Source organism: Schistocerca piceifrons, chromosome 5 (genome assembly GCF_021461385.2).
Source record: "Schistocerca piceifrons isolate TAMUIC-IGC-003096 chromosome 5, iqSchPice1.1, whole genome shotgun sequence".
NCBI classification, from domain to species: domain Eukaryota; kingdom Metazoa; phylum Arthropoda; class Insecta; order Orthoptera; family Acrididae; genus Schistocerca; species Schistocerca piceifrons.
The window spans coordinates 364,751,669-364,778,321 of NC_060142.1; the positions used below are offsets into that span (position 1 = coordinate 364,751,669).

General features: G+C 42.5%; 1 protein-coding gene across 1 annotated transcript in view; it reads left to right on the plus strand.

Moving 5' to 3' along the window:
- Window positions 1–11,579, plus strand: part of LOC124798993 (regulator of G-protein signaling 7-binding protein-like) — a 314,968-nt gene extending 303,389 nt beyond the window's left edge. Inside the window, exons 4-5 of the mRNA XM_047262528.1 lie at window positions 11,237–11,413; window positions 11,515–11,579. Of these exons, the coding sequence (XP_047118484.1) occupies window positions 11,237–11,413; window positions 11,515–11,579 (242 nt within the window). The remainder of the gene's footprint in view (window positions 1–11,236; window positions 11,414–11,514) is intronic.
- The last annotated feature ends 15,074 nt before the right edge of the window (window positions 11,580–26,653 follow it).

Genomic DNA, 26,653 nt, shown 5'->3' on the forward strand with positions numbered 1-26,653 from the left:
GCTTACACTACTCGTGACGCGATCTAGAATCACTTTATACATAATGAGCATCCATGTAAATATAAATTCTTTCATTCCGGCGTTTATAAATTAACATTGTATGTTGTATGACATAAATTAACATTCCTTCATTGGGCAGTGTGGCCGTAGGTTCAGAACGAGATTTCAAGAGCTTATGATCGCTAAAAAAGTTTCAATTAAAAATAATTCCTCGTTCACCGAGGTTCTAAAGGCTAACGTACTCATAGAACCTATATTAGAATTGCTCCAAATATTGTATCGTGCACAAAAAAGGACTTTGCTTGAGGAATTGGAGATTACCAAGAATTAAATGTTTTGTAATTCAATGATGACAATTTTCAAAAAGCTGTAACTGAGCGCTGGCATAACTTTCCCCATTAAGGCTTTAACTTACTTTTATCTCTTATATTTTACATTTGATTTACGAACTTTTTTTCTATAATTTATATGTGTTTTCTGTAGGCGCTCTAAGGTTCATGTATTTCTCAAGCACGTTTCGTCTTTAGTCTTGATGCCAAGAGATTGCGCCATTTGTTAACATTTTATTCCTTTTGTTGAGGGTCGTTATTTAGTGACATTAGATATTGAGTGTCATGACAGAGGGGAACAAAGGTCATTACTTTGTCAGAGAAACGACAATGTGTGGGTGATGGAACGGCTCCTTTCGTTGGCTCAGAAGATGAGGTGTGAGAGAGACATTGGTGGTCCCACTAACAGTCATTTATTGAGACATAAGACCCTTTAAACAAACCGACAGATACTATGTGTTTTAACTCGTTCAATTCCTCGCGGCGGCGGAGTCGTAGCGTGCAGATTACGGTGACAGCTGATGCGGTGACGGCTCGTGTTACAACTGCACGCCGGCGGCTATTTTTCTATTCAGTACCGTACCTGTGACTCACTGCAGCGGCGGCACAGTCTACTCCTTGTGAATTCGCCCGATGGGTTATTAACAAGCGGTTACTGTGTGGCGCGGAGTGCTCTGTCCCGGAATCGAACCAGAGACCCTCAGGTTCGGCGTCTTCTGGCGGAGCTCACGAACCTCTAGCTTCACAGGTGATCCTTTTGGTGAGGCCGCAGTCCCTTCGTACTCACCAGCCACCTGGGTAAGGACCACACTAACTTCTTTCTGGTAACATCTGGGATGGCATCTTCTACGCTGGCCTATTGGCGTGGCACCGACATCGTCTTCTGTTGAGCAGCGTAGTGGCTACGTCGCTGTGGCGAAGTATGACGTCCGCTGACTAACCATCGGTCCGTCCGTGCAGGCAACGTTTCTTCGTGACTTCTTTCTCCCCTCAAAAAACCTTCTCCAAGGATCGCCTCACACCTGTTTGGCAGAGGTATGTATTGGGTGTTTTTTTGACAATGTCGCGAAGTTCATAGGGCGGAGATTGATTCTTCGGTCGTTGATCTATGCTTCTCACGTTGGGCAGAAAGGTGACCAATGACGACACATATACCAGCTTTCCATTCTTTTACGTCTATACTGGCGTGGTCAAGCATTGTCCTTTCGTCCTCCTCCGCATCGCAGATACGTCGCGCACGTGAGTTCAGTATGCTGACAGTTTCTGGAATATTGACCGCTGATGTGCGAACTGCGCTGGTCGTTGTTCTCATTGGAAGCATTGCCCGTCTGCTCGGTCGTTGATCTATGGAAGTGCTGACTGCTGGTGAGCAAACTCTGCTGGTCATCGGCCTACCCCCGTTGGACAGAAACGTGACCAATGTCGACGCACGTGCCGACTTCCTTGTTCGACTGCTGCCGCTTCTGAATATTGTGGCTTAATGTGTCGAAGTCTCTAAAATGCTCACTTAACTTACAATAAGTCTTTACGTATTTTTCTTCTTTCGACAACCATAGATAAGTCGTAATTTTTATACATCCTACGCTTCTTTAATTGCTTTTATAACTATTGCACTTATATCACCTATTTTAGACCTATTTCTCATTTGCATTTACTTTGTTTACCACTATATGTTTTACTTTATTGCTATTTGTTGTACTGCTAAACAAGTAAACTTCGCCTAGCAGAATTTCTACCCGCTGTGTCGGCAGCTTCCTGCCTGCCAGTCTTACGTAACCTGTGTAAACGCAGTCGTGTATTCACGGCCAATACAATTTGTATTCCAATATTAATGTTTCAAGATGAGATGTTTGGGGGTATGTGAGCATAGCTGCATGACTTCGCTGAATGTAAGACTCGTTATGTCTGTAAACCAGGTAATAGGTTCAGGATAGGAATGGATCACATCAACACGTGGAAGGGAGACCCATCAGATAGTTCGTCGTTTCCACCAAGTCAATATTATTTAAGAAAAACATACTGATTAATTAAATTCCAGATTAATAACCATCATGAAAACCATCAGAATTATAGTGACATACAAGGTGACAAACTACTGAAATTCACCAGTCTAAGAAAAAGGAAACAGTATTCACCGAAAACAAAGCATCTGTGTTTATAATAGTAAGAATGAAATTCGAATCATAATTTACAAAATTTATGAGTTAATCCCGCCGAACTCCACAGCCTACAATCCTGGCGGCAGTCGCTACACCCAGATATAGCTGCAAGGAACAAGACAACTACCCAACTTTTGCTAGGTATGACAGATGACGCGGCAAAGCGCTCCCGCGGCAATGAGATCCCCGGCGTTGGGCAGGATGCCGTCAACGTAGTGGCCCGGAAGTCGCGGCTGCAAACGCCAAGGTAGACTCGCGTGTTTTGCAGTCAAGTGTCAACATAAATCACACGCAAGACAGCAGTCTCAAACAATAACAGAATATACACTCACAAATGATGAGATTCGCTTTAGCAAGGTAAATACAGCTCCTAACCTTAGATAAAACCAATAATTAAAGCCAAACTTATATATATATATATATATATATATATATATATATATATATATATATATGGTTCTGTCATACGCAAATACATACGCCTCTGTCTAGGTAAGATGATAAGCGAGTACATGTAACTGACAAGGTGCAAGTACCAAAAGAGCAGATGCAGTTAAACCCTCAAGCAAAGCAGAAAATTTCTTTCAGTAGCAGCCATACGTAATTAAATTATGACTAAAACACATCAACGTAGGTCAGAATAAATGCAATTTACTAAATCACAATTAGATTTCAGATTCATTCCCAGTACCTGGTACAGTACCATGACATTGCCACCGGGTACAGTGCCACTCACCGGTGTTACCACTTCAGTTCATAACATCGTACCCCAAGCGGGTGCACACAAGCGGTTTATCAATTAACAGAATTATGTGGCTTCAAAGAAGGCTCACTAATAACCATTGGCCACTCTCAAGCCAAGACACACTGCATATCAAACAAATACATATTATTCACTGAACACGACACGGTAATAATGCGCCAATTTTCCTTTAAACAATAAAAGGACAGGGCCAGAGTGTACATAGGTAGTACGTTACGGTCCAGCCTCCCCAGTGTGAATTATCCTTTTAACTCCTCCTCAAATAACATAAGGAGGTCCCCGTCACCAGAGCTCCAGAGCACGACCTTCGTCACCTTCTTTAGCGGCTGCCCAGCATTCGACAAGTCGCTCGGCGATTCCGCTGGGTACATGCGTTGTCCATCCCAAACTGCCCAACCAAACCTCCCCGCCAGGCATTGCTGCTCCAACCCTCCTCCTTCCGTGACGTGCGGCTCACAACTCACCCGCAGTGCCTAGCCTCCACACCTAGACCAGGAAAACGAAAGATAAGTCACAAAGAAGGTAACTATCGATACTAGTGCCAGAGGTAGTCAGGCCAGCAAACCGACCGCTACGGTTCAATCCCCTCTCGGTTACAGTACGAGTTTGGCTTTGCGTTGCTAGGGCAACGTCTTCTGAAATGTTTTACTTATGCGTTCTAGATTCTGGCTATTTATGATTAACGCGTTACCCGCATTTCCTAAACGATAAGCCCCCCTTCACTCTGGTTTCTATATAGTATTTTTAAAAAGATTACCGCTTTCTCGTGCTGAGTAACACCGTACCGCTAATCTATTTCTATGTACTTCTCCGATGTGGAAATTCTGAAGATATTTCAACAAGGTGCAACTCATCAATAAAGCCTCAACTGTCATAGCAACCGCCGACCGCTCTGGCCGAGTGCTTCTAGGCGCTGCGGTCCGGAACCGCGCTGCTGCTACGATCGCAGGTTCGAATCCTGCCTCGGGCATGGATGTGTGTGATGTCCTCAGGTTACTTACGTTTAAGTAATTGTAAGTCTAGGGGACCGATGACCTTAGATGTTAAGTCCCATAGTGCTTAGAGCCATTTGTCATAGCAACCTAGACTGTTTTTCTTACTGAAGAATATCACTAAGGTTGCTGTACCATGGCGAAAGGGTTGGAAGATCCACATAAAGAGAGTATGTTGTCTGTCCTTCCAGTGATTTTTGGGGCAGTGTGGTATCATCCCTAAGGACACGGGGTGAAGAATTTGCTGTGAGCCTAGGCTGGCAGCGCGCCCTGGAAGCCATCACGCGGTAACGACGTTACGCTGCGCCAGCGGTGTCGGCCACGCGAGGAAGGCGGGGCAGCAGGTCGGAATGTTTTAGGACGCCCGGCTCTGGTATTAGGGAAGAGTCTTTCACCACCGATGCGCGTTAAAGGAGAGCGACACGGACGCATCTGCTGTTTGCCAGAAGATGAGAAGAGACATTCCCCTTGAAAAACTTCGGACTCCGATAGTTGGGAACACGAGAAATTTTTTCCGCATTTATTGCGTGTCACCAACTGAAAATATGTTCTTAGTGGGTTGTAGTACAATCCCCTTCTAGAATTTGTCTGTAAGTACCACGAAACTGACCTATTTATTGATTGTGGATTGCTCATGCTTTATATTAACATGATACAAATTTGTAATGTAGTCATCACTAACGTAGAGGGGATGTAATTTTATTAAACTTTCAAAATCTGTCAACATTGTTCTAAAAATTATTCGACCTCTAACACAGAATCAAGTTATATTTTGCAACTATTAAAATACCAGGTCACTACAGTAACAACCCAGAGATATCTTTGCAACTTTTAAGGTACTCATTTGATGCGGCGTATCACCTTTTATATGCCACGATATGTCGAAAAGGCAACGGCAGCAAATTTTCATACCTGGTTTCAAAAAATTCCAAAACTCTGCTGAAGTGAGAAAATTATGCAACTTTTCACATGAACTAACTGCACAAGTGCCTGTTGAACGATGCATAGTCGGTGGTGTACGAGTATTACCTTCTTGAAAATGTAGGTACTTCAGTCAACCTTCAACTACGTAACAATGGATCCCTGAAACTTTTTGTGAGTTTTAACTATTTTCCCCTTTCTAAAACGTGCCAATATTAATCAAGAAATGTAATGGACGGTATTTCACGTCACAACACTTGGTAGAATTCTCCAAATGCAGAGACTTTTCGTATAACACTTTTCTCGAACTGTGACGTCCTGTGGAAAACAGAGTTCGCGTTCATTCATAACCTTATGGGAACCTCTCCAAGTATAGTGGGAGCTATTACAAAAATTCTTGCTATACATACTTTCCATCAACATCTCCTTTCCCTCCCTGGCGTCCGCTCACCACTCCTAGTGGCCTTTTCCCACGCTGGTTATTGGTTAGAACCTGTGGTCATGTTTGTAGAAGCTACAGAAGGCTAATTTATGGAGGCCGGAGCAAAGTATTTTACCCTCAATAGTACTTGTAAGCCACCTGCTGATTAACAATTCTAAAAAATACGTCGATTTGTATCTGTCGCCTGAGAGCTCTGACTTTCAAATACATTACTTTGTTCTGGGAAGACCGGTCGGCCGTTATTTTGTCGGAGTGATCCACATCTGGATGTTCGATAATGAGCGATCGGTGGGCACATGAGCCGGTCAGGAGTACTGCTAACTGACACTGCTCGCTGCAATAAGAATAACAGTCATTTAAAACAAATCGATCTGTGTGAATAGGACTTGCGCATTGAGGGTTCAGCAAAAATGTTGTTGTGTGTACAGACAGTTCATCCATTCGATGATCTCGATGTTATCGACATTGATACTGGCAATACATAGGGCCAGGGAGTCCAAGACTTTCTAGAATGTTTCAAGTCTGAATGCGTACAACAAATGACAACAATAGAAATATTTTTTCGTATGATATAATTAGAAAATAACAATTTTCTGATTTTTTCTTTGGGAAGAACCCTAGGGTCTTTAATGAGTGAGTTTGCAAGTATCAGAATATGGCATAAATCGCCTAGCTTTGGTTCCATTGTCTCAGAAGCTTCAACTTTCTACATCACCAACGGACCGCAGACCTTAATACATGATATAAATTTCAACTAGCTATGTCTACCCGTTCCTGAGGAAAAAGGTCTTGAACATTCGGAGTGAGAGTCAGACAGACAGCAGAGTCATCCCATTTCGGTTCCTTTTTCACCTACCGTACGGAACACTAAATGATTCAGAGTGAACACGGAAACAGAGTCCACAGTCATGCTAAGAACAATAAACATTACAAAATGCCTAATGTACAACAATGGTCCCTGTAGTCTTTGTCGTTCGCTGACCACTTTATTTTTCATCCACAAAACTGATTATCCGTTATGAATCGTACTGATTCTCACGTCTATATATCTTTTAGGAGCAAATACATAACTAAAACCGCAGAGAGATGTCAAAGGAAAGACATTTTACAATATCTTCCTAAGTATCCGATAAATTCGGGATGTTTGGAAAATCTTTCTTTCAGCTGACATGCACTCTTCTTTTTCTTTTTAAACAGCCAAATATTATAATTATAAAGCAACAACTGAAGGGCACATGTTCAAAATGTGCTGGTGAACAACTGCCCACATACAACCAAACTGTAGATTATCTTTTTGCTTCTGAGTGGAATGGTGCCACAGCAAACCGATATACGTATAGCTAGACAAGGATTCGATCAATGGTCTTCACGTCTACGATTCCGGAGCCTTAGAAATGTGTCACATGCTGTGAATGTCCACTGATTCGTTCTTTCGGCAAGCGAGGTGGCGCAGTGGTAATACGTTGATCTTCAATTCTGGAGAACGACGGTTTAAATCCCCGTCCGGCCATCCAGATTTACGTTTTCCATCGTCTGCTGAAATCAGCTACGACAAATTCTGAGATGTGTCCTATTAGCAGGATACGGCCGATGTCCTTCCCTATCCTTCCTCAGTCCGAAATTGTGTTCCATCTGCAGCGACCTCGTCGTCGACGACATGCACAGTAGTACACTTCTAAGCATTTTTCATTCTTTCAGAAATAATGTGATTAGTTCACATAATGGTATTTTATATGCCCTCGGAATAATAGACCATCGTTTACAAATATCTGTAGAATCTTGGTCATGGATCATGCTGACATGATTTTGCGCACAATTATTTGATGTTGCCTACCGACAGCAACAAAACATTTTCTATGTAACACAGAAATATGTAAATCTACATCTACGCGACCTCTCTGCAGTTCACACTTAAGTGTCTGGCAGAGGGTTCATCGAACCAGATACAGACTATTTGTCCATCATTCCACTCCGGGACAGGGCGCGGGAAAAACAAACACTTAAAATTTTATGTGCGAGCTTTGATTTCTCTCATTTTATTACGATGATCATTTCTGCCTATGTAGGAGGGCGTAAAAAATATTTTTGCCTTCGAAGGAGTAAGTTGGTGATTGAAATTTCGTGAAAAGGTCTCGCTGCTACGAAAAACGCCTTTGTTTCAATGACTGCCACCCCAACTCGCGTATCACATCCGTTACACCCTCTCCCCTATTTCGCGACGGTAAAAAAACGAACTGCCCTTCTTCGAACTTTTTCGATATCCCCCGTTAATCCTACTTGGTAAGGATCATTTATCGCGCAGCAGTACTCCGGAAAGGGTCAGACAAGCGTAATGTAGGCAGTCTCTTAGCAGATCTTTTGTATCTTCCAAGTGTTGTGGCAATAAAATGCAGTCTATCGTTCGTCTTCCTCACAGCATTTTCTACGTGATTGTCCCAGTTTGTTCTGTGCCATAAGATCTTAAGCTGATAAGAGAAGCATTGGCTACTCTCATAGGTGAGAGAAATATGCCCCGACATTTTTAATGATATGCAGAATGGAAATATATTGCCCCAATAACAGGCTTACAAGACTGTCTGATTCCAAAAAATCGATGAAGTAAACAAAATTCAAATGGCTCTGAGCACTATGGGACTTAACATCTGAGGTCATCAGTCCCCTAGAACTTAGAACTACTTAAACCTAAGGACATCACACACATCCATTCCCGAGGCAGGATTCGAACCTGCGACCGTAGCGGTCGCGCGGTTCCAGATTGAAGCGCCTAGAACCTCTCGGCCACAGCGGCCACCGATGAAGTAAACACAAAGAACACACTTTCATAAGTACAATTCAACAGAGAGGGAAAAAGGACCTCCATTCTTCAAAATAGTTCGTAGACGTGAATGGTTTAGTAAAAGCGACAGGTTGTTGTTGTTGTTATTGTTGTGTGTAAGTCTTCTGCTTACAAACCCTAATTGTGCAATTGTGTGGTCACTCCGATTACGTGCACCTAACTGACGTATGCAATAAACAGTTAAAAGATCGTTAATACAGGTTTTAAATTCCTATCGGGCGAATTATGATGACATCTCAGTGACAGTGCTACCATATATTTAATATCAGCGTCCAGCGATGCAGAATCATATGTAATCTCGCCTTATTCAGTTCATGAACTTTAATTAACACGCAGAGATATACTAGAATTTGTTAATGTTAATAATCGGCGCCCTTTTCTATAGTTGAGTCTCGATTCAGTAAAGTGAAAAGGGAAGAACATCACTATATTTCACAGCAATACAAGGCGGCGCCTCAGCAACATGACACATTTTAGTAAATACGAAATAGCAATACCTGTGTTATTCCGAATACGATGCAAAGTTCCTTTGGACATACATGCATGTCCAAAGGATCTTTGCATCGTATTCAGGATAACATAGGCACTGCAATATCGTATTTAATTTATCCACCGAGCCGGCAAGGGTGGCCGAGCGGTTCTAGGCGCTACAGTCTGGAACCGCGCGACCGTTACGGTCGCAGGTTCGAATCCTGCCTCGGGCATGGATGTGTGTGATGTCCTTAGGTTAGTTAGGTTAAAGTAGTTCTAAGTTATAGGGGACTAATGACCTCAGAAGTTAAGTCCCATAGTGCTCAGAGCCATTTGAACCATTTATCCGCCGATACCGGGCAAGCGACTTCCAGGTTATATGTCGCGTCTGTACGGAAATATACATAAAGTACGAATACAAGTTGTCGACACATGGTTGACGACGTATGAAAGTTTGGGCCTGGACGCGAGTCGTGCACTGATAGCCAAATTTTAAGGTGACAGCTCGCGATAAACGGGAAATCCGGGTTAGGGCCCGGTCCGGCACAAATTTTCACTGTCATCATTGCACTGCACACATGATGGTTGTCCATATTCGCAACTGCGAATACATTTAATGCATCTAAGTAAAGGTTGTATGCAGGAGAACATATTCCTGGTAAATAATTTAGCAACACTTGACTTCAGTAACTGCTGAATTAACTTTTAACACTCGACGGATCGCGTCAGTTTTTGTAAAATCAGTGTTCGCGTGGCTGACTCTGTCAACCAGCCATTGTGTTCTTTAGAGGTCGAGAAATACTGATTTATTAAGTTTAGTATTAAATAATATTAACTTTATTTTACCTTTTGCTTACATAAACATATATTTTGATGTTTGAAATTTATTTCTTCTCAATACGAGCAGGTAGTTGCAAAATCTAATAAAAGTATGCTAGTCTTTTAACAAAAAAATTCTAGGACACATAGTAATCTCACTTCTGTTCGAACTACATTTATTTCGCAGTGCATATTACTTATACAGCACTTATTGTATCATATTCCGGCTGTTTATTAGATGTGTTGTTATTGTTCTTATGTATATTACTCATCCTGTTTCTCCAGGTCATCCACAGTGTTACATGGCCACTTCTCACAGACAATGCAACACAGACATCTTACACTGATAATGAACTGTGGTAACAATATTCTTTTTCCGCCATACATAATGCAGCGACTCTTCTTTTTGTTTGGCGGCTCTTCCAGTAGTCGAGGATCTTCCAATTTACGAGGTGCCAAAAAATATTTTTGAGGTCATCTGGAAACGTAACAATATGGATGGGGTCTTGTACCTAAATGAGCTTTCATAAGTTGTTGAAACAGCTGTTTCAAAAATTTCCTCCTTGGTTTTATTGGATTTTCCGCGTTGGACTGAAAAAATATTTGGGCACTAATCCCAGAGATATTTAGCAAAGCAAACCGTATTGCCATTGTTCATCTATTTACACGAGCCACAGAGTAGTTACTGCACGTCTAGTAATCTGTGTCAACGCTCGCTTTGTCATGTTGTCGTCCATGATGATGTGTGGCTCATTGGTTCCTTCATCAATTGTGCCTTCACTGTGCACGGTGCTAAGCAAAACAACACATTTAATTTCTTTGGCATATATGACACCATTGTGATACCTTTCTGGTATCCAAACAGTGAAGACTCAATATTTCTGGATTTCAGCGGTAGGAAAGCCGGAGGAATATATACTGAACCGTGAAGATCACGCGGAGTCCAATAAAGTTGTAACGAGCGTCCAAGTAATGATAAGTAGGCAACCTTTTCGGACCTATTCCACCGCACGTACGCACGCACACGACCAAACACAAGCACGCGGAGGAGTACTAGTAAACAAACTCAGCTAACCTCACACTGAATTCTGTTGATCTTTCCAGACATCTTGTACGTAATAAATACTGTTCAGAAACATTGCTTTCCGTCAAACAAAACGTACCTTTCACTGATTAAAACTGATCAAAATACGTTCAGCCGAGATGTAGCCATAACACAGTAGCTTCTTAACACTCTTACTCGTACTTTCTGAAACAAAGACATAACTCGTCAGTCCATGACTAAAGATTAATGCTGTTTCTAGAAACTTACATATTTAACAGTAAATGTCATGGAATCGGAAGCTACTGTGCCTAGCAGTCCACGTGTGTGTGCGTGTGCGTGTGTTTGTGTGTGTGTGTGTGTGTGTGTGTGTGTGTGTGTGTGTGTGTGTGTGTGTGTGTGAAAGAGAGAGAGTCCTATAATATGTGTTGTTCACTGAAAGAAATTTTTATTTCTTTTCAGAAAACCGACCAGGACCGTCCAATCTTGGGAATGTTATAAGTCAGCTCCTCCTATGTAAAACCATCACACCTGACTTCAACCAGGAAGAGCTGTGCAGTATAGCAAAGGACTCGCAGGATGTTCTGAAGCTACTGCAGGACATGCAAGAATATCTCCCTAAGTTGGAAGCAGGCACCGGTAATGATACAAACGACTTTAATCCGTTTTTAACACATTCCTCTGATGCTGAAGCGTCCTTAACAGTAGTTTCTTTCTCGTGTGTTTGTTCATCCCCATAGACGTACTGAGCACACTGGAAAAGACTGTCAACGTTCCTTTAAAAGATACAACCAAAAAGGCTTGATTACTGCTATTAATTAGATTACATTTACTTTCATTCCATTTGATCCGTAGTGAGGAGGTCCTCCAGGATGTAGAACATGTCAGAAAAACAACAATATATGATAAATATTTACAACTAAAACAAATAAGCTAATGTACCATTCCACAGGTTCCAAGTGGAATGATCGTCAGTTTTTAATGAACACTATATGAAAGAGTCATTTTACAAATACTAATGCACTGAATTTAAAATAAAAAAGGTTTTTATTTATTTATAAGGTAATAAACGTGTCATACAACTACTAAAATACTTATTTACAATGAACATATTACTGCACTGAAATTGTGCAGAAGTATACAAATCATTTGGTTTTATTGAGGAATTCATCAATGGAGTAGAAGGAGTTGGCCACAAATAAATCCTTTAGGCTTGTCTTAAACTGAATTCCATCGGTTGTTAAGCTTTTTATGGCTGCTGGCAAGTTATTGAAAATGTGTGTTCCTGAATAATGCATACCTTTTTGTACAAGACTAAGTGATTTTAAAACCTTGTGAAGATTATTCTTATTTCTAGTATTGATTCCATGAATTGAGCTGTTGGTTTGAAAAACTGGTATATTTTTAATGACAAATTTCATTAAGGAATAAATATATTGGGAAGCAGTAGTTAGTATCCCTAGTTCCCTAAACAGGCTTCTGCAGGATGTTCTTGAGTTCACACCACATATAACTCTCACTGCACGTTTTTGTTCCCGGAAAACGTTAGCTTGTCTTGATGAATTACCCCAAAAAATAATCCCATATGACATTATGGAATGAAAGTAAGCATAGTATGCCAACTTTTTCATTTTTATATCCCCTATGTCTGTTACAATTCCCATTGCAAATAGAGATTTGTTAAGATGCTTCAGCAGTTCTGTGGTGTGCTCCTACCAGCTGAATTTATTATCAAACTGTAATCCCTAGAATTTAACACTGTCCACTTCTTCTATCTGCTTGTCATCATATGTTAGGTATATACTCGTGGGACACCCCTTACAAGTTCCGAACTGCATGTAGTGTGTTTTTTCAAAGTTTAGTGACAAATAATTGGCTAGGAACCAGTGATTAATGTCCACAAATATTTTATTAGCTGATTTTTCTAAGACTGCACTTGATTTGCTATTTATTGCAATGTTTGTATTATTGGCAAACAAAACGAACTTGGCATCTGGTAATGGAACCTTGTGGGACCCCACATGTAATTAGTTCCCAGTTGGATGATGCCTGATAGCTTGATACATGTCTCTTTCCTAATAACATCCTTTGTTTTCTGCCAGAGATATAAGATTTGAACCATTTTGCAGCATTTCCTGTTACACTATAATATTCTAATTTATTTAAAAGGATATTGTGATTTACACAGTCAAATGCCTTTGACAGATCACAAAATATACCAACTGCCTGCCTATGACCTATTACGGTATCAGCTGATACTTTGGATGGCATGGGGTGTATTGCAAATTTGGATACTTTTTCGACCAACGCAAATGAGTGATTCTCCAAGCGAAGGAGCCACAGTTTTATACAGTTAGGACCATTAACCATCATCTTGGGAATATAGATCTAGTAATGTTACAGTCCTCATTAAGATAACAACAAATGCTAACATCTGGGTTCGATATAGCTGTTTGGTTCAGGCACCTTTCATCTCAATATAAAATCCAATTTTTGCGTATTTGAAACATCCTCATCATATGGTAAACGGTCCTCCAAATACACCACTTTTTGCACGTTGTTTTCGTGGAAGGAGACTTCAGATCTGCCATGAAGATTGTGCTGCGTATGTTATGTGACGGCAAAAATGCGATTCTGAGAGAGGACAAGTTACTCTCTCATCTATATGTCGCATACGAAAAATTATTAAAAATTTTATTAGAACCTGACGCGGCTTGAGCGAGACTCTAGAAAGTTAACAGCGTGAGCAGACGTTGATGGATCCTGGTAGGGCGCTAAAAGCGTGAGGTATTTTTATCATTCTTAGATCAAAGAAACAGCTTGTTGGGAGTTGAAAGCAATTGGTGGCGAGCCCATTCCTTAGTAAATTTTACCGGACAGACCCACAGCCGTACAGGGCAGGACTCCAGCAAAACAATGCCGCACTATCTGTCATGGCGCCAGTAGAAGCCTGGTAAAACAGGCATTGTGTGCAGAGCCACGAGTAATAAAAATTCACATGTTTTCGTGTTCGCCGATAGTGCAAATAGACCAGTGACCCACTTCACTCAGCCACCTCAGTTGTATAAGAAACTCCGGCGTCTGAGAAACGGTTAGAGGTAGAATCTTTATTACACCTCATAGCTAGGACTAATAAGCTCCGAGGCATGAGCAGTTTAGACAAAAATCTTTGAGATTGTATCTGTTCACTTGTTGCCGTGGGAAGTGACACGACTTCAGAGAAAATCGTCTCTTCCCCCTATGTGAAAACAAAAAAGCAAGTAATTGGCGGTTTCTTCTTTTTTTCAGAGACGCAGGTTTCTTAACTCTTGCCCTGGTTCGACATGAGTTTCTGCTGTCGTGTGGAGGGGAGATTTAGCACCTCTAGAGCTCTGTGATCGGCTCAAGACAGCGTGAAGGTGGTGTCATTTGTGCACTTTGCAGGAAAACTGAATCATTTTTCTTGAGAGGTGCGAAGCACTCATGTGAGGGACATTGGTCTGGTAAGCACTTCTCGTCGAAGCTCTTGCGTGTGTCATTGGTGCCTGGGACCTGTCCTGAGACTGACTTCACTTGCAAATATTTTAGACTGGGGAGCCTGTGGTGAAGTTCTTACTCTACTGACATTGTGACTTATCTCGGAGTACTCGTTTACCGAGGGCACACTTGTTCGTTTTTTGGTTTACCAGTATAGACGTTTGGTATCCTTGTGCGCTCTGCGCGTACACGTGAGCCAAATTGGGCCTTGGTACGACCAGCGAATGGGTGTGTTACACACTGAAATCTACAGTGATTTCAGGGCTCTGGTAGAGAGCAAATTGCGATCCGTGTGCCTGATCGCTAGACCGTTAGATTTTTACATTCCTTTGGTGGCCGCAGTCGATTAACAGGTGCCGCCTCCATGTCTCACCTCCGCCGCACACACCTCGCCAGCTGTAAGTCACATCGCCGCACGAAATACACAGGGTAACGTACTGCCACCCCGGCATTGTGAGGGCGTACAGATGTCAATCGCCACTTCCTCTCAGCTGCACCTATGTAGAGAAACGTCAGTAAATTTGATCAATCAAAGTCTGCTCAGCGTCAGATCAAATCAGCTTTCGCTATCCACACTTTTAGAGTCAGAGTACTTGACTCACTGACCACCTAGTTAAACTGCCTTGCCGTCCAGGATCCACCCAGTGGAGTAGTAAATAACCTGTTAGTTGTTTAGGGTATTCAATCTATTACTTGTTTAGAATAATTTATGTCTGGTTTGAAAAAATACATGTTGTTAGTACACTAAATCTTGCTTACATTCCCAATCAATTTATATAGTCCCACCGGAGTTACCTTTCAATTCTTCTGACACGTTAACATGGTCCACTGTTTTCGTTATTTCTCCAGCTGGAGCCAGTTTTACTTTGGGCTTTAGAGTAGAAAAGCCTTTTGCGTGCAGCACTGTTCCTTATCTCTAAACACCGATGCGAAGCAATGCAACTGATTCCGAAATGATCGTTCGATAACGAATCGCACAGAACCACCTTTGACCTCATATAGTAACTGTTACCTTAGTGATGAAACTTTCTACAGCCACTGACTTGAAATGCTTCAGCGATCCTGATTTGTAGTGCTTGCTGATTAATGTTAATAAAAACCTCCACAGTTGCATTTAATGTGCAAACCTACATAATGTTGAAGGCTCATTCCTGTGAGAAGCACAGAAACACTCCAAAGACCGCCTGGCACTAGCACAGCTCGTGTGTGCTCGTCATGTTCCAGGACTTGCCTTTAACGTCATGTGGGACGATTAGACTTCTTAAGTTATGATATTTGCACAATTCTTTGAGGGTTTGTAGAAAGTATATTTAGCGTCACTTGGTGACGTTTATTAGAACGAAATCAGTTTTCGCACGATAAACCTACCTTAAATATAGCATTGGTGGGTTTTGTTAACATTTACATGAATCACTGAGGAACACAAAATGATAAAGTTTGTTTTCTGATAACTTGCGATATGAGTTCTTTGTAGTCCCTGAGGTCCTCTACTGAGAATGTAAAATATGTTTGAGGATCGGATCATTTTCAAATCTCCCACTTCACGGTACGCACACTGTAGAGACAATGAGCTCTGATGTGTGTGCTCTACAGAGGTCCATGGCCAGTCGGCGGGTACACTTCTGTGTGACGAAAGACGTCCTCTTCAAAGTCGAGCGAGAGTGTGTCGTGTCTGTGGAGCACCACAGTCAACTCCCCCAGTTGCGAACCTATCAGCTTCTCGCTGCCGTTGTTGCAGTCCGGCGAAAATAGAAGTGTCATAAGTCATAGCTGCCACAGGGACTGACAAACGCGCCCGCTTCTCAGTTTTTGTGAGAAAAGTGTGTGCAAGTTGGGCACCAAAGAAACGTCAGCGTATCATTAGGCGCAAAGGATGGACATCTCTCGTATACATTTGACCCATTATCATCGCGAGAGAGATGGATTTTTACAGCAAATCGTTACTGTAGACGAAACGTGGCTGCATCTTCACGAACCGGAAAGTAAGGCTGAAAGCATCGTTTGAAAACACCCATGATCACCAGAAGTCAAGAAATTTACTCACCCTTCAGCTGTTAAGGTTCTTTTAACACTATTATGGATCGTTGAAGGTGTAGGAGCCGTTCATCTCACCCCAAGAGACGAAACTGTGAACAGTGAGAACTATTGTGGAGAGTTGCGAACTAAATTGAAATCTGCAATCAGATCCAAACGCAAGGATGGCTGACATAGTGTTTAGTGTATCTGAGATTGTAAAACAGTTAAGATCCTTAGACGCCAGGAAGGCATCTGGCCCAGACGGTATCCCAGTAAGATTATATGTTGATTATGCTACAAATATAGCACCATTCTTATCCATCGTCTATCAGAGATCATTGGAACAGCGGAAAGTTCACTGGACTGGAAGAAGGCCCAGGTCATGGCAATCTATAAAAAGGGTACAAAATCGGATGCACATAATTACCGGCTAATTTCACTGACATCGATTTGTTGTAGAATCATGGAACATATTTTGTGTTCAGACGTAATGACCTTTCTAGACTCTGAGAAGTTCATCTGCAGAAACTAGCACGGTTTTAGGAAACAGTGGCCATGCGAGACACAGTTGGCCCTCTTTGTGCCTGATATTCAACAGGCTCTAGATACTGGCTCCAAGGTTGATGCCATATTTCTCGACTTTCTAAAGGCGTTCGACTCAGTTCCACACTGTCGCTTGCTCCAAAAAGTGCGCGCTTACGGTCTATCCGATGACATATGCAGTTGGAGAGTATGTTTTCTAACAGACAGAGAGCACTATGTCGTCCTGAATGGGGTGACTTCAACAGAAACAAGCGTAACTTCAGGTGTGCCCCAGGGAGCGTAATAGGTCCACTGCTTTTTACGATTTATATAAACGATCTGGTTGATGGTACTGACAGCGGCATTAGACTGTTTGACGATGATGCTATAGTCTAAAGGAAAGTAGTATCACATGAAAGTTGTGAACAAATCAACGAGGATCTGCAGAAAATAAATGCGTGGTGTAATGATTGGAAGTTATCTCTCAATATTAGTAAGTGTAACCTACTGCGTATAGCAAGGCGAAAATCCCCATTAATGTACGAGTATAAAATAAATTCCCAGTCTTTGGACGCGGTAACATCCGTCAAGTACCTGGGTGTGACTATTCGAAATGATCTCAAATGGAATGATCAAATGGTTCAAATGGCTCTGAGCACTATGGGACTCAACTGCTGAGGTCATTAGTCCCCTAGAACTTTGAACTAGTTAAACCTAACTAACCTAAGGACATCACAAACATCCATGCCCGAGGCAGGATTCGAACCTGCGACCGTAGCGGTCTTGCGGTTCCAGACTGCAGCGCCTTTAACCGCACGGCCACTTCGGCCGGCTGGAATGATCAGATCACTCGAGTAACGGGCAAGGCGAAATCTTGATTGCGGTTTATTGGTAGAATCTTGAAGCGAAGCAGTCCTTCTACAAAGGAAATTGCTTAGAAACGTTCGTCCGTCCAGTCTTAGAGTATGGTTCGTCTGTATGGGATCCTTAGCAGTTGGGTCTGATTCAAGAGATTGAGAAGGTCCAAAGAAGAGCGGCAACATTCGTGACTGATACATTTAGCCATCGCGAGAGCGTTACAAATCTCATAGAAAGTTTGGAGTGGGACACACTTGCAGACAGACGACGCGCTAAACGGAAGGGGTTGCTCACTAAATTCCGAAATCCGTTCTTTGACGAGGATGTAGAGCATATATTATTACCACCAACTTTCAAATCTCGCAATGATCACCATTTAAAGATAAGGGAAATTAGAGCTCGTACTGAGGCGTTCAGACAGTCGTTTTTTCCTAGTTAGCAGAGTACATATATATATATGTAGATAGATACAAACGTTGCGGAAAACTGCGAAGAGGTGTCATCCTGCAGCAAGATAACGCTCGGCCACATTCTGCCAAACGAACGGCCGAAACAATGAAAGAGTTGGGATTCGAGCGGCTTTAACCTCCGCCATACAGTCCAGACCTGGCTCCAAGCGATTTCCCTTCGTTTGGACCACTGAAGGGACCGTTCAGCGGAAAAAAAATTGCAACCTTTGCAGAAGTCATTGATGCCGTGCAAGAATGATTAAAAGTGCAACCAAAAATATTTTTTGCGGCGGAATCAAAATACGTTTGAAACGTTGGCCGAAGTTGAAGTTCAGGGAGGGTATGTAGAAAAATGATCTGTACTTCAGTTTTCTGTTATTGACGCAGGGGGAAACGTCATAGAATAAAAAAATAAGGATAATCTGACCAATAGATAGTGCTGTAAGTGTCGTAATGTGCATACAAACAGACGCGAGGGACACGTCTGTTCCTCCAGTTTGCATCCGAGACGCCCAACGTCACTGTCTCCTTGAAGGATCGCACGCTGCTTTTACAGGAACAGTAATTGTGTGCCAATAGCCATGCAGCCGGCCGTCGTGGCCGAGCGGTTCTAGGCGCTTCAGTCCGGAACCGCGCTGCTGCTACGGTCGCAGGTTCGAATCCTGCCTCGGGCATGGATGTGTGTGATGTCCTTAGGTTAGTTAGGTTTAAGTAGTTCTAAGTCTAGGGGACTGATGACCTCAGATATTAAGTCCCATAGTGCTTAGAGCCGTTTGAACCATTTGAACCAATAGCCATGCAGACGTTCCGGACACCTAAGGATATGAAAAAAGGCGTTGATGCGATGTCTGCTAAGGGTCTAGAGAAAGTGATTACAAAATTGAATAAGACAGGTTCGTATGAAGTGCAATGTGGCAGAGGGAGGAAAGATGTCGCCATAGCATTGCAGAAGGTGTAGAGCGGTGGTCTGCAAGCATGCAGTGCGTGGAATAGTCCCAACGTCGAACATGCTTGCAAGGACGGTGCATAAAATCCTATGAAACATCCTGCGTTGCTATCCATACAAAATCACCCATGGGTCAGGAGTTGCTTCCTGCCGATGTGTCAGCAAGACAAACGTTCGCTCTGGAGTTTCTTGCTCCCATGGAAGTGGACAATGAATGGGCAAGGAACGTTCCGTGGACAGATCAAGTCCATTTTCATTTCCAAGGACATATCAATACTCATAATTTCAGGGTATGAGCAACGGAAAATCGGCACGCACATGAACTGGTACCACTTCTTTCTGCAAAAGTAATGGCGCGCTGTGGAGTTGACAGCATGGTTTATCATAGGGCCATATTTTTTTTTCGAGGAGATGAGCCTGTGGGTTCTGCTACCTACACCGCCACTGGTAAACGCTATGAGAGTGTTTTGCGCACCAAAGACATTCCGGTCCTTGAACAGCGTGGACTTTTATGCAAGAAGGTGCTCCTCCGCACACTGCATAGCCAGCGAAGCGGCTGCTGCAGAGGCATTTCGGAAATGCTGGAATTATTAGTTGTCATTTCCCTACAACCCATCAAGGTCACCTAATGTTAATCCGTGTGACTTCTGGCTGTGGAGATATCTGGAAGAAGTGTATTCAGTGCTCCAGTTACGAAAGATTACTTAAAGTTCCTTGAGTGTTTGGTCGGCATCTGCGTTTCCTTTCATCTGTTCACGTGTTGAAAGTTGCACTATAACTTCACTGAAGAAACAGAAGCACAGTTTTACATCACCAACTTCTATCTTGTGGTCTCGTGGTAGCGTTCTCGCTTCCCGAGCACGGTGTCCCGGGTTCGATTCCCGCTGGAGTCAGCAATTTTCACCTGCATCCAGATGACTGGGTGTTGTTGTGTCGTCTCCATCATCATCATTCATCGCCATTACGGTCGGAGGAAGGCAATGGCAAACCACCTCCACTAGGACCTTGCCTAGTACGGCGGTGCGGGTCTCCCGCATCGTTCCCCTACGCTCTGTGAAAGAGTATGAGACTTCATCATCATCTTCGCTATTTGCATTTCTTTACACTAATTCTGTGGAGTACTATTAGTCTTCGGTCACTAGTTCTAGATATTTTACCGAAAACTGTGATTTGAATTCTTCAATTACTGTGTGTTCATTTCATGTGTATTCCTGTTGGGTTTTTTTACGTACATGTTGGCAACCTAACGAAGTATATGCTGAAAACCAATGTCAGGTCGTTTGTTCTCCTTATCTCTCTCTCTCTCTCTCTCTCTCTCTCTCTCTCTCTCTGTGTGTGTGTGTGTGTGTGTGTGTGTGTGTGTGTGTGTAACAGAGAGGGTTTTTTTGTGTGTGTGAGTTTGTCGATGGTTATTCAGGACGAGTTGTAGGAAGTTGAATATGAATGTAGTAGCCATCAGACTGTGATTGAAAGCTACGTGCTCAGCTGATTTAACTTTTGGTTTAAATTTTTGTGAAGGGTTCATGGACGAGTGAGTAGAAATGGGTTGGGTGCTACTATCATTATGCTAATCCTCTATTGGAGCGTTAGTCTATTATTTTGTCTATTAATGTAAACAGTGCGTTTTTTGTTGTGGGTATTTGATCTTTCAACAAGGTGTTCTTTTCTGCCTTTGTTTTTTTGTATGCGGTAATTTTCTTGCAGGGTTAGAAGGTGCTTTTTATTGTTGATTCTAATTATTTTTGTTTCTTCTTCTATAGAGGTTTGTTTGTGATTGTGTTTTCTTACGTGTTCTGCAAATGTGGAGTGTTTTTCCCGTTCTTCCAGGCTCTCGTGCGTTCTTTATATCTGACATCAAATGTTCTGCATGTTTGTCATATGTATCTGCCATCACAAGTGTTACACTGTAACTGAAATATAACTGCTTCTGGTATATGTCTATGTCTTTTGCCAGTTTTGGAGTGCATTTTTGGATAGAATTGCCTGTTGTGTACGCTATGTTTATGCCCTGTCTTTTGTAATGTAGGTGAATTTATCAGCGAGTTTGTGTTTGTATGTGATTGTGTATCATTTTGTGTCTTCTTTTATATTTTCCTGATTATTCTGTGCAGTTGCTATAGTACTGAGCATTTGCGATCGTATTTGATTCTTTTGTGTTGTTCTCTGTGGTTTTTTGTTTCGTTTTTCTTTTAATTCTATTGCTTAGTTTTGTTACTATGTTAATATTGTACCCATTATTTTTTGTTATAAGAATTATTTCGTCATGCTCTTTTTGATCATTTTGATTGTTGAGTGCCATTGGGTTGAGTCTATAGGGCATGCGTCGAAGTGCTGCTTGCTTTTGTGAGTGAAGGTGGTTCAAAGATTGGGGAATAATAATGCCAGTTACTGTAGGTTCATTGTAAATTTCAGACATACGCTTACTGCTTCGTTTTTTGATAGTTAATTTCGTTATTCTGTTCTCTTCCGATTGTGAACTTTATTTTATGTAATTTGTTGATGTCAGTACGTAATATTTTAAATTCTGTTTGTGGCTCATCTATTTAGCAGAGGATGTTATCATATGCTTGAACCAATATAATATATTGTTTTCGTTTGCTACTATTTTTGTGAAAATGATACGTACAGTGTGAACACATAGTAGTTACGACTTAAAATCATACTTTTCGATAAAATATCTAGAACCAGTGACAGAAGACTAATAGTGTTCCACAACGATTAGTGCAAAGGACATGAAAATTGTGAAGAAAAGAGTTCGTAACATGAAAATATTCGAAGTTTCTTAAGTTATAGAGAGACGGCCAGCATGTGACCAAATGAGCCGAAACGCAAATGCCAGCAGAAAACTGAAGTAACTGTAAGTAATGACTTAACTACGTAAAAAAACAAGACGTAAACTATTTTACAATCTACAAATATCGCATATCAAAACAAAACTGTATTACTCTAGATGTCACTGAAGATGCCTTAAAATTAAGGCGAAACGCGTGTGGAACAAATAAAATAAATTTCAGCAATATATGTTGACAAAACTAATAGTCTAGTTCTTGAAGTTTTCCAGGCGTACTGAATATTCTACGAGGTTTCTGTATTGCAGCCGGATCACGTTGACTTCTTGCCGCAATATTTCGGCTGGCAACCGTTCAGGCATCTTCAGGGGAGTGTCCGCCACCAGAGGCTACTAGTTCACAGTGTCGCCTTCATAGCAAAAACTGGCACGGAGACGCTTGAGCATTGGCGGCCGTCACAGCAGCGTTCTCTATCGAAATCCGCGCCCTCTGAAAATACTGGTACATTTGTGGCACGCAGCAGCATGTGTAAAGGTGAAACTACTCGTCCCCCCGTCCCCCCTCTGTCGGAACACTCATTCCCAGAGCTAAAAACATACGCCAGTTGTCGCCAGACGTGTCAATATGAATAAAATATTTTCTCTTACAAGAAATTAAAGAGATCACAGGGCTTCAAGACTTGTCCAGTCGAAAGCTGCCGTCACGATCTGTAAGATCTTGTCCTAGACGTATTTCCACATAAGATTTAATTACTGAGTCCGAAAAGGATCTCGCCGGCGCCAAGATTTTTGTGGCAGAATAATCCATAGAGTGGCCTTTGGCAACACAATGCTTGGTTACGGCCGACTTACAGGGCTGTGAAAGACGAGTGTGACCTCATGTTCGAGGCACCGTTCATATACTGTGCGTATCGCATAACTCATGTAAGCTCTGCCACAATGGCAAGGAATTTTAAGGATTCTGGCCTTCCTCAGTCCCAGATCGTTCTTTACCGAACCGAGGAAAGGACTAATCTTCACCGACAGCCGGAAGATTACTTGATGTTTCCTTAGGACCCTGCCTATTTTAGGCGAAATGTTGCTGACGTATGGAAGGAACGCCCTGGACCTGAACAGCTCCTTCGTAATGTTGTGGGTGGTCATGTTTCTTCTTTCTTAGCGCTGCACTAATCTGAAGTGGAGAGTAACCATTATCTTTGAACAGCTACTGTAGATGTTCTAGGTCCTTTGCAAGGTTGTCTCCATCAGAAACAACATATGCCCGGTGCACCAATGTTCTAAGGACGCCGATATTTTGTGAAGGGTGATGGGAGCTCGACGGTTGCAGATAGAGGTTCGTATGTGTGGACTTCTGGTAGCCGGAGTGCCATAAAGACCCATCCCCTTTCGTACTAACCAAGACGACCAAACAGGAAAGCAACCATCCTTCTCTATTTCCACCGTAAACTGGATGGTCTTGTGGCTTCAGATGTTGGAGATAACGTAACAGTTCATTGCCTTAAATCTCTCGAGTTCGAACAGGACAGCCAAGGAGTCCACCTCATACACCAGGTACTTTCGCGGGAGACAGGGACCTCGAAGCGCAGCCAACCGGCATACACTCACTCTCGCGTTCTTGGTGTAACATGGCCGCTATCCCCAAATTAGAAGCATCGATATGCAAAATAAATTTGCAGTTGAAATCAGGAACAGCTAAGACAGTTGTGATAGCCAAGGACATTTCCAAGGCACCAGTTCAGTCCACTGAAAGTTTTCACCTTCTTGGCCAATTGATTCGGTGGTGTGGTCGGGTGGAGATATTTAGCTATAAATTTTTGAAAAAGATTTACCATTCAGAAAACACAACAGATCTCCACCCAACCATCCAATGAGTCCTCGCTTAACACCACTGAAGTAGCAAATGGCAGTGATTTGGGGCAGGTGGAATGAACGCTACGAGGCATCTGGCTCGGAGTTGTCCTTGAAGTAACCGATTGGTAACAGTTCGTTGTGTCACTGTGGTGCCAACTGCTGCTCAGTTTGCTGCTGCAGACGCGGTACCGTGCTCTAGAGCCCCACGCCGAACACGATGGTCGTCCCTCGGTAGTGACACGTGTCCGTCCAGAGCCCAGTCATCTTGCGCCTGTACATTCGCGTGACCACCGCTGCCAGAAATCACTTACAGTGGCTACATCCGGCCAAGGCTTTCTGCAGTATTAGAGAAGGAATACCCGGCTTCTCGTAGCCCTATTAGAAGGCCTATTTCAAACTCAGTGAGGTGCTGACAATGGCGTATTTGTCGCCTTAGAGGCATGCTTGATTAACATTGATTCCCTATGTCCAGTCTCAAAGGTAACTAACGCTCACGACCATTACAGCTTGTATTTAAAGCAAACCTGATTTGCATCCTGAGAGTGACACTAATAACGCCACTCTTATGTGACTAACGATCGAAGTGGCGCAGTGGTGAGCACACTGGCCTCGCCTTCGGGAGGACAACGGTTCAAACCTGCGTCTAGCCATCCTGATTTAGGTTTTCCGTGATTTCCCTAAATCGCTTCAGGCAAATTCCGGGATGGTTCCTTCGAAAGGTCACGGCTGATTTCCTTCCCTATCCTTCCCTAATCCGAGCTTGTGCTCCGCCTCTAATGACCTCGTTGTCGATGGAACGTTAAACACTAATCTTCTTCTCGTCCTCCTCCTTACGTGACTGGTGCAAAATTTGAACAGACATCATGTTTCAGACGTAGAAACATGCCTTCTTTCGTCTATGTCACACAACTCCTTCTTGGTGTTTCGATTTCTTTCCATCAGCGTCTACATACGCCGCGCCGAGTGACCGCGTGGTTTAAGGCGCCTTGTCACGGATTGCGCGGCCTCTCCCGACGGAGGTTCGACTCCTCCCTCTGGCAGGAGGGCGGGTCTTGTTCTTATTGTTTTTAGCATAAGTTAGTTTAAGTAGTGACCTAAGCAGTTTGGTCCATTAGGAATTCATACACTTTTTTTTCTTTGTTTATATACGGGGAGGAAGCTGTGGGCACGAAGCTATATCTGGTGTCCCTCCAAAGAGTCGTAGACTAGTCAGGCGCATTTTCTCTGTTTCTACAGATATTTGCGATTACCGTGTTTTACTGTCCCCGTTAATACATGTAGATAAAACGAAATTCGAACTAGATTAATGCGGGACCATTCTGTCGAATAGGCACGTAAAATTCCGCTATAAAAGGCATTATGTCGATACTGGCACCAAAGGAAAGAGGTGATGAGTAGTACTTGTTTGGTCTCACTCTACGATACACAGGAAAAACCAAACTTCAAATTTCTTTTGAAACACCAGAGAAAAAGAAACTGCTTCTTCTTTTGAGAGATAGTAATGGACCAAAACAAGAAAACATGTCCCTCAAGAATGGGCTCTAAAATGCATACTTTAAGAGCTGCTGTGAAACACATATCTTCTAGTGCAAGTACTTTGGTATTACGAAATGGTTTAGAGTAACAACACTAACGTATGTGTACTGCATGCTCTAGGACTTTCGTAATAGCAAAGAGCTTGCAGTAGAAGAGCTGGAGATGCGTTTTTCATTAGCGTTAACGAACAAATGCTCATAGCTCTTAAGATAAGCATTTTAGATTCCGTGTTTAATGGACATTTTCCTTGTTTTGATCCATACTACCTGCTCTCAAAATATGGAAAACTTTTTAAATGCACTGACTTTGCATCAAACATGGAGTAGTGTAATAGATCGCCGGCCGCGGTTGCCAAGCTGTTCTAGACGCTTCAGTCCGGAATCGCGCGACTGCTACGGTCGCAGGTTCGAATCCTGCCTCGGGCATGGATGTGTGTGATGTCTTTAGGTTAGTTAGGTTTCAGTAGTTCTAAGTTCTAGGGAACTGATGACCTAAGATGTTAAGTCCCATAGTACTCAGAGCCATTTGAACCATTTTTTGTAATAAATCACAACATTGGTAATAACTTTTGATAGAGATAAAATGTTTGCAGACCCTTGCTGGCTACGCAAAACGTCTGTTAGTATTATTCGGCCCTGAGACGAAGAGATTTCACCGAACTAGCAGCGTCAACTAACTAGGTGTGCTGCTTACTACCTACTTTAGTAAACTGTTACGGTGATTTTCCAGAAAAAAAAACCTCAAGAAGGAGCGTCTCTAAGATGTTAAGAAACGAATCAGGAACTTTAATTTTGCTGGGTGTACATAGTTTCACAGAAAGCAGGTGACTGGATTATAGGCAACGGAACAAGGCCTATTCACGCTGCAGAGTAACTACGCCCGGTTGCTTCTGCGGACACCTATCATCGTCAGAAAGCGCCAGTGAACATTTATTCTCTAACAAAATTTTCCCGGAGACAAGATCAGGCACTGCTAGACTTTTTATGCAAGGATATTGAAACAGCCTCTATATACCGATGAGCGAAAACATAATGACCACTTGCTTAATAGTTTGTTCGTCCGACTTGGGAACGAAATACATCTCTCATTCTGCGTATCAGGGATCCGAGCGGCTGTTTGTAGGTTTCAGGAGGTATGTGTCATTAGACATCTATTCACATGTCATGAAATTCGCATAAATAACGGGCCGCTGATTTGCAGACGCAGTGATGGCGCACGATAGCGACACAGATGGGTTCCATAGGATTTATATCAGGCGCATTTGGTCACCGAGATATTATCGTGAGTTCACTATGATGCTCCTCAAACCACTGTAGCACGGTTCTGGTTCAGAGACAAGGGCAATTATACTTCTGAAAGATGACATCGCCGTGGGGGAAACAATCAGGCGTGAAGAG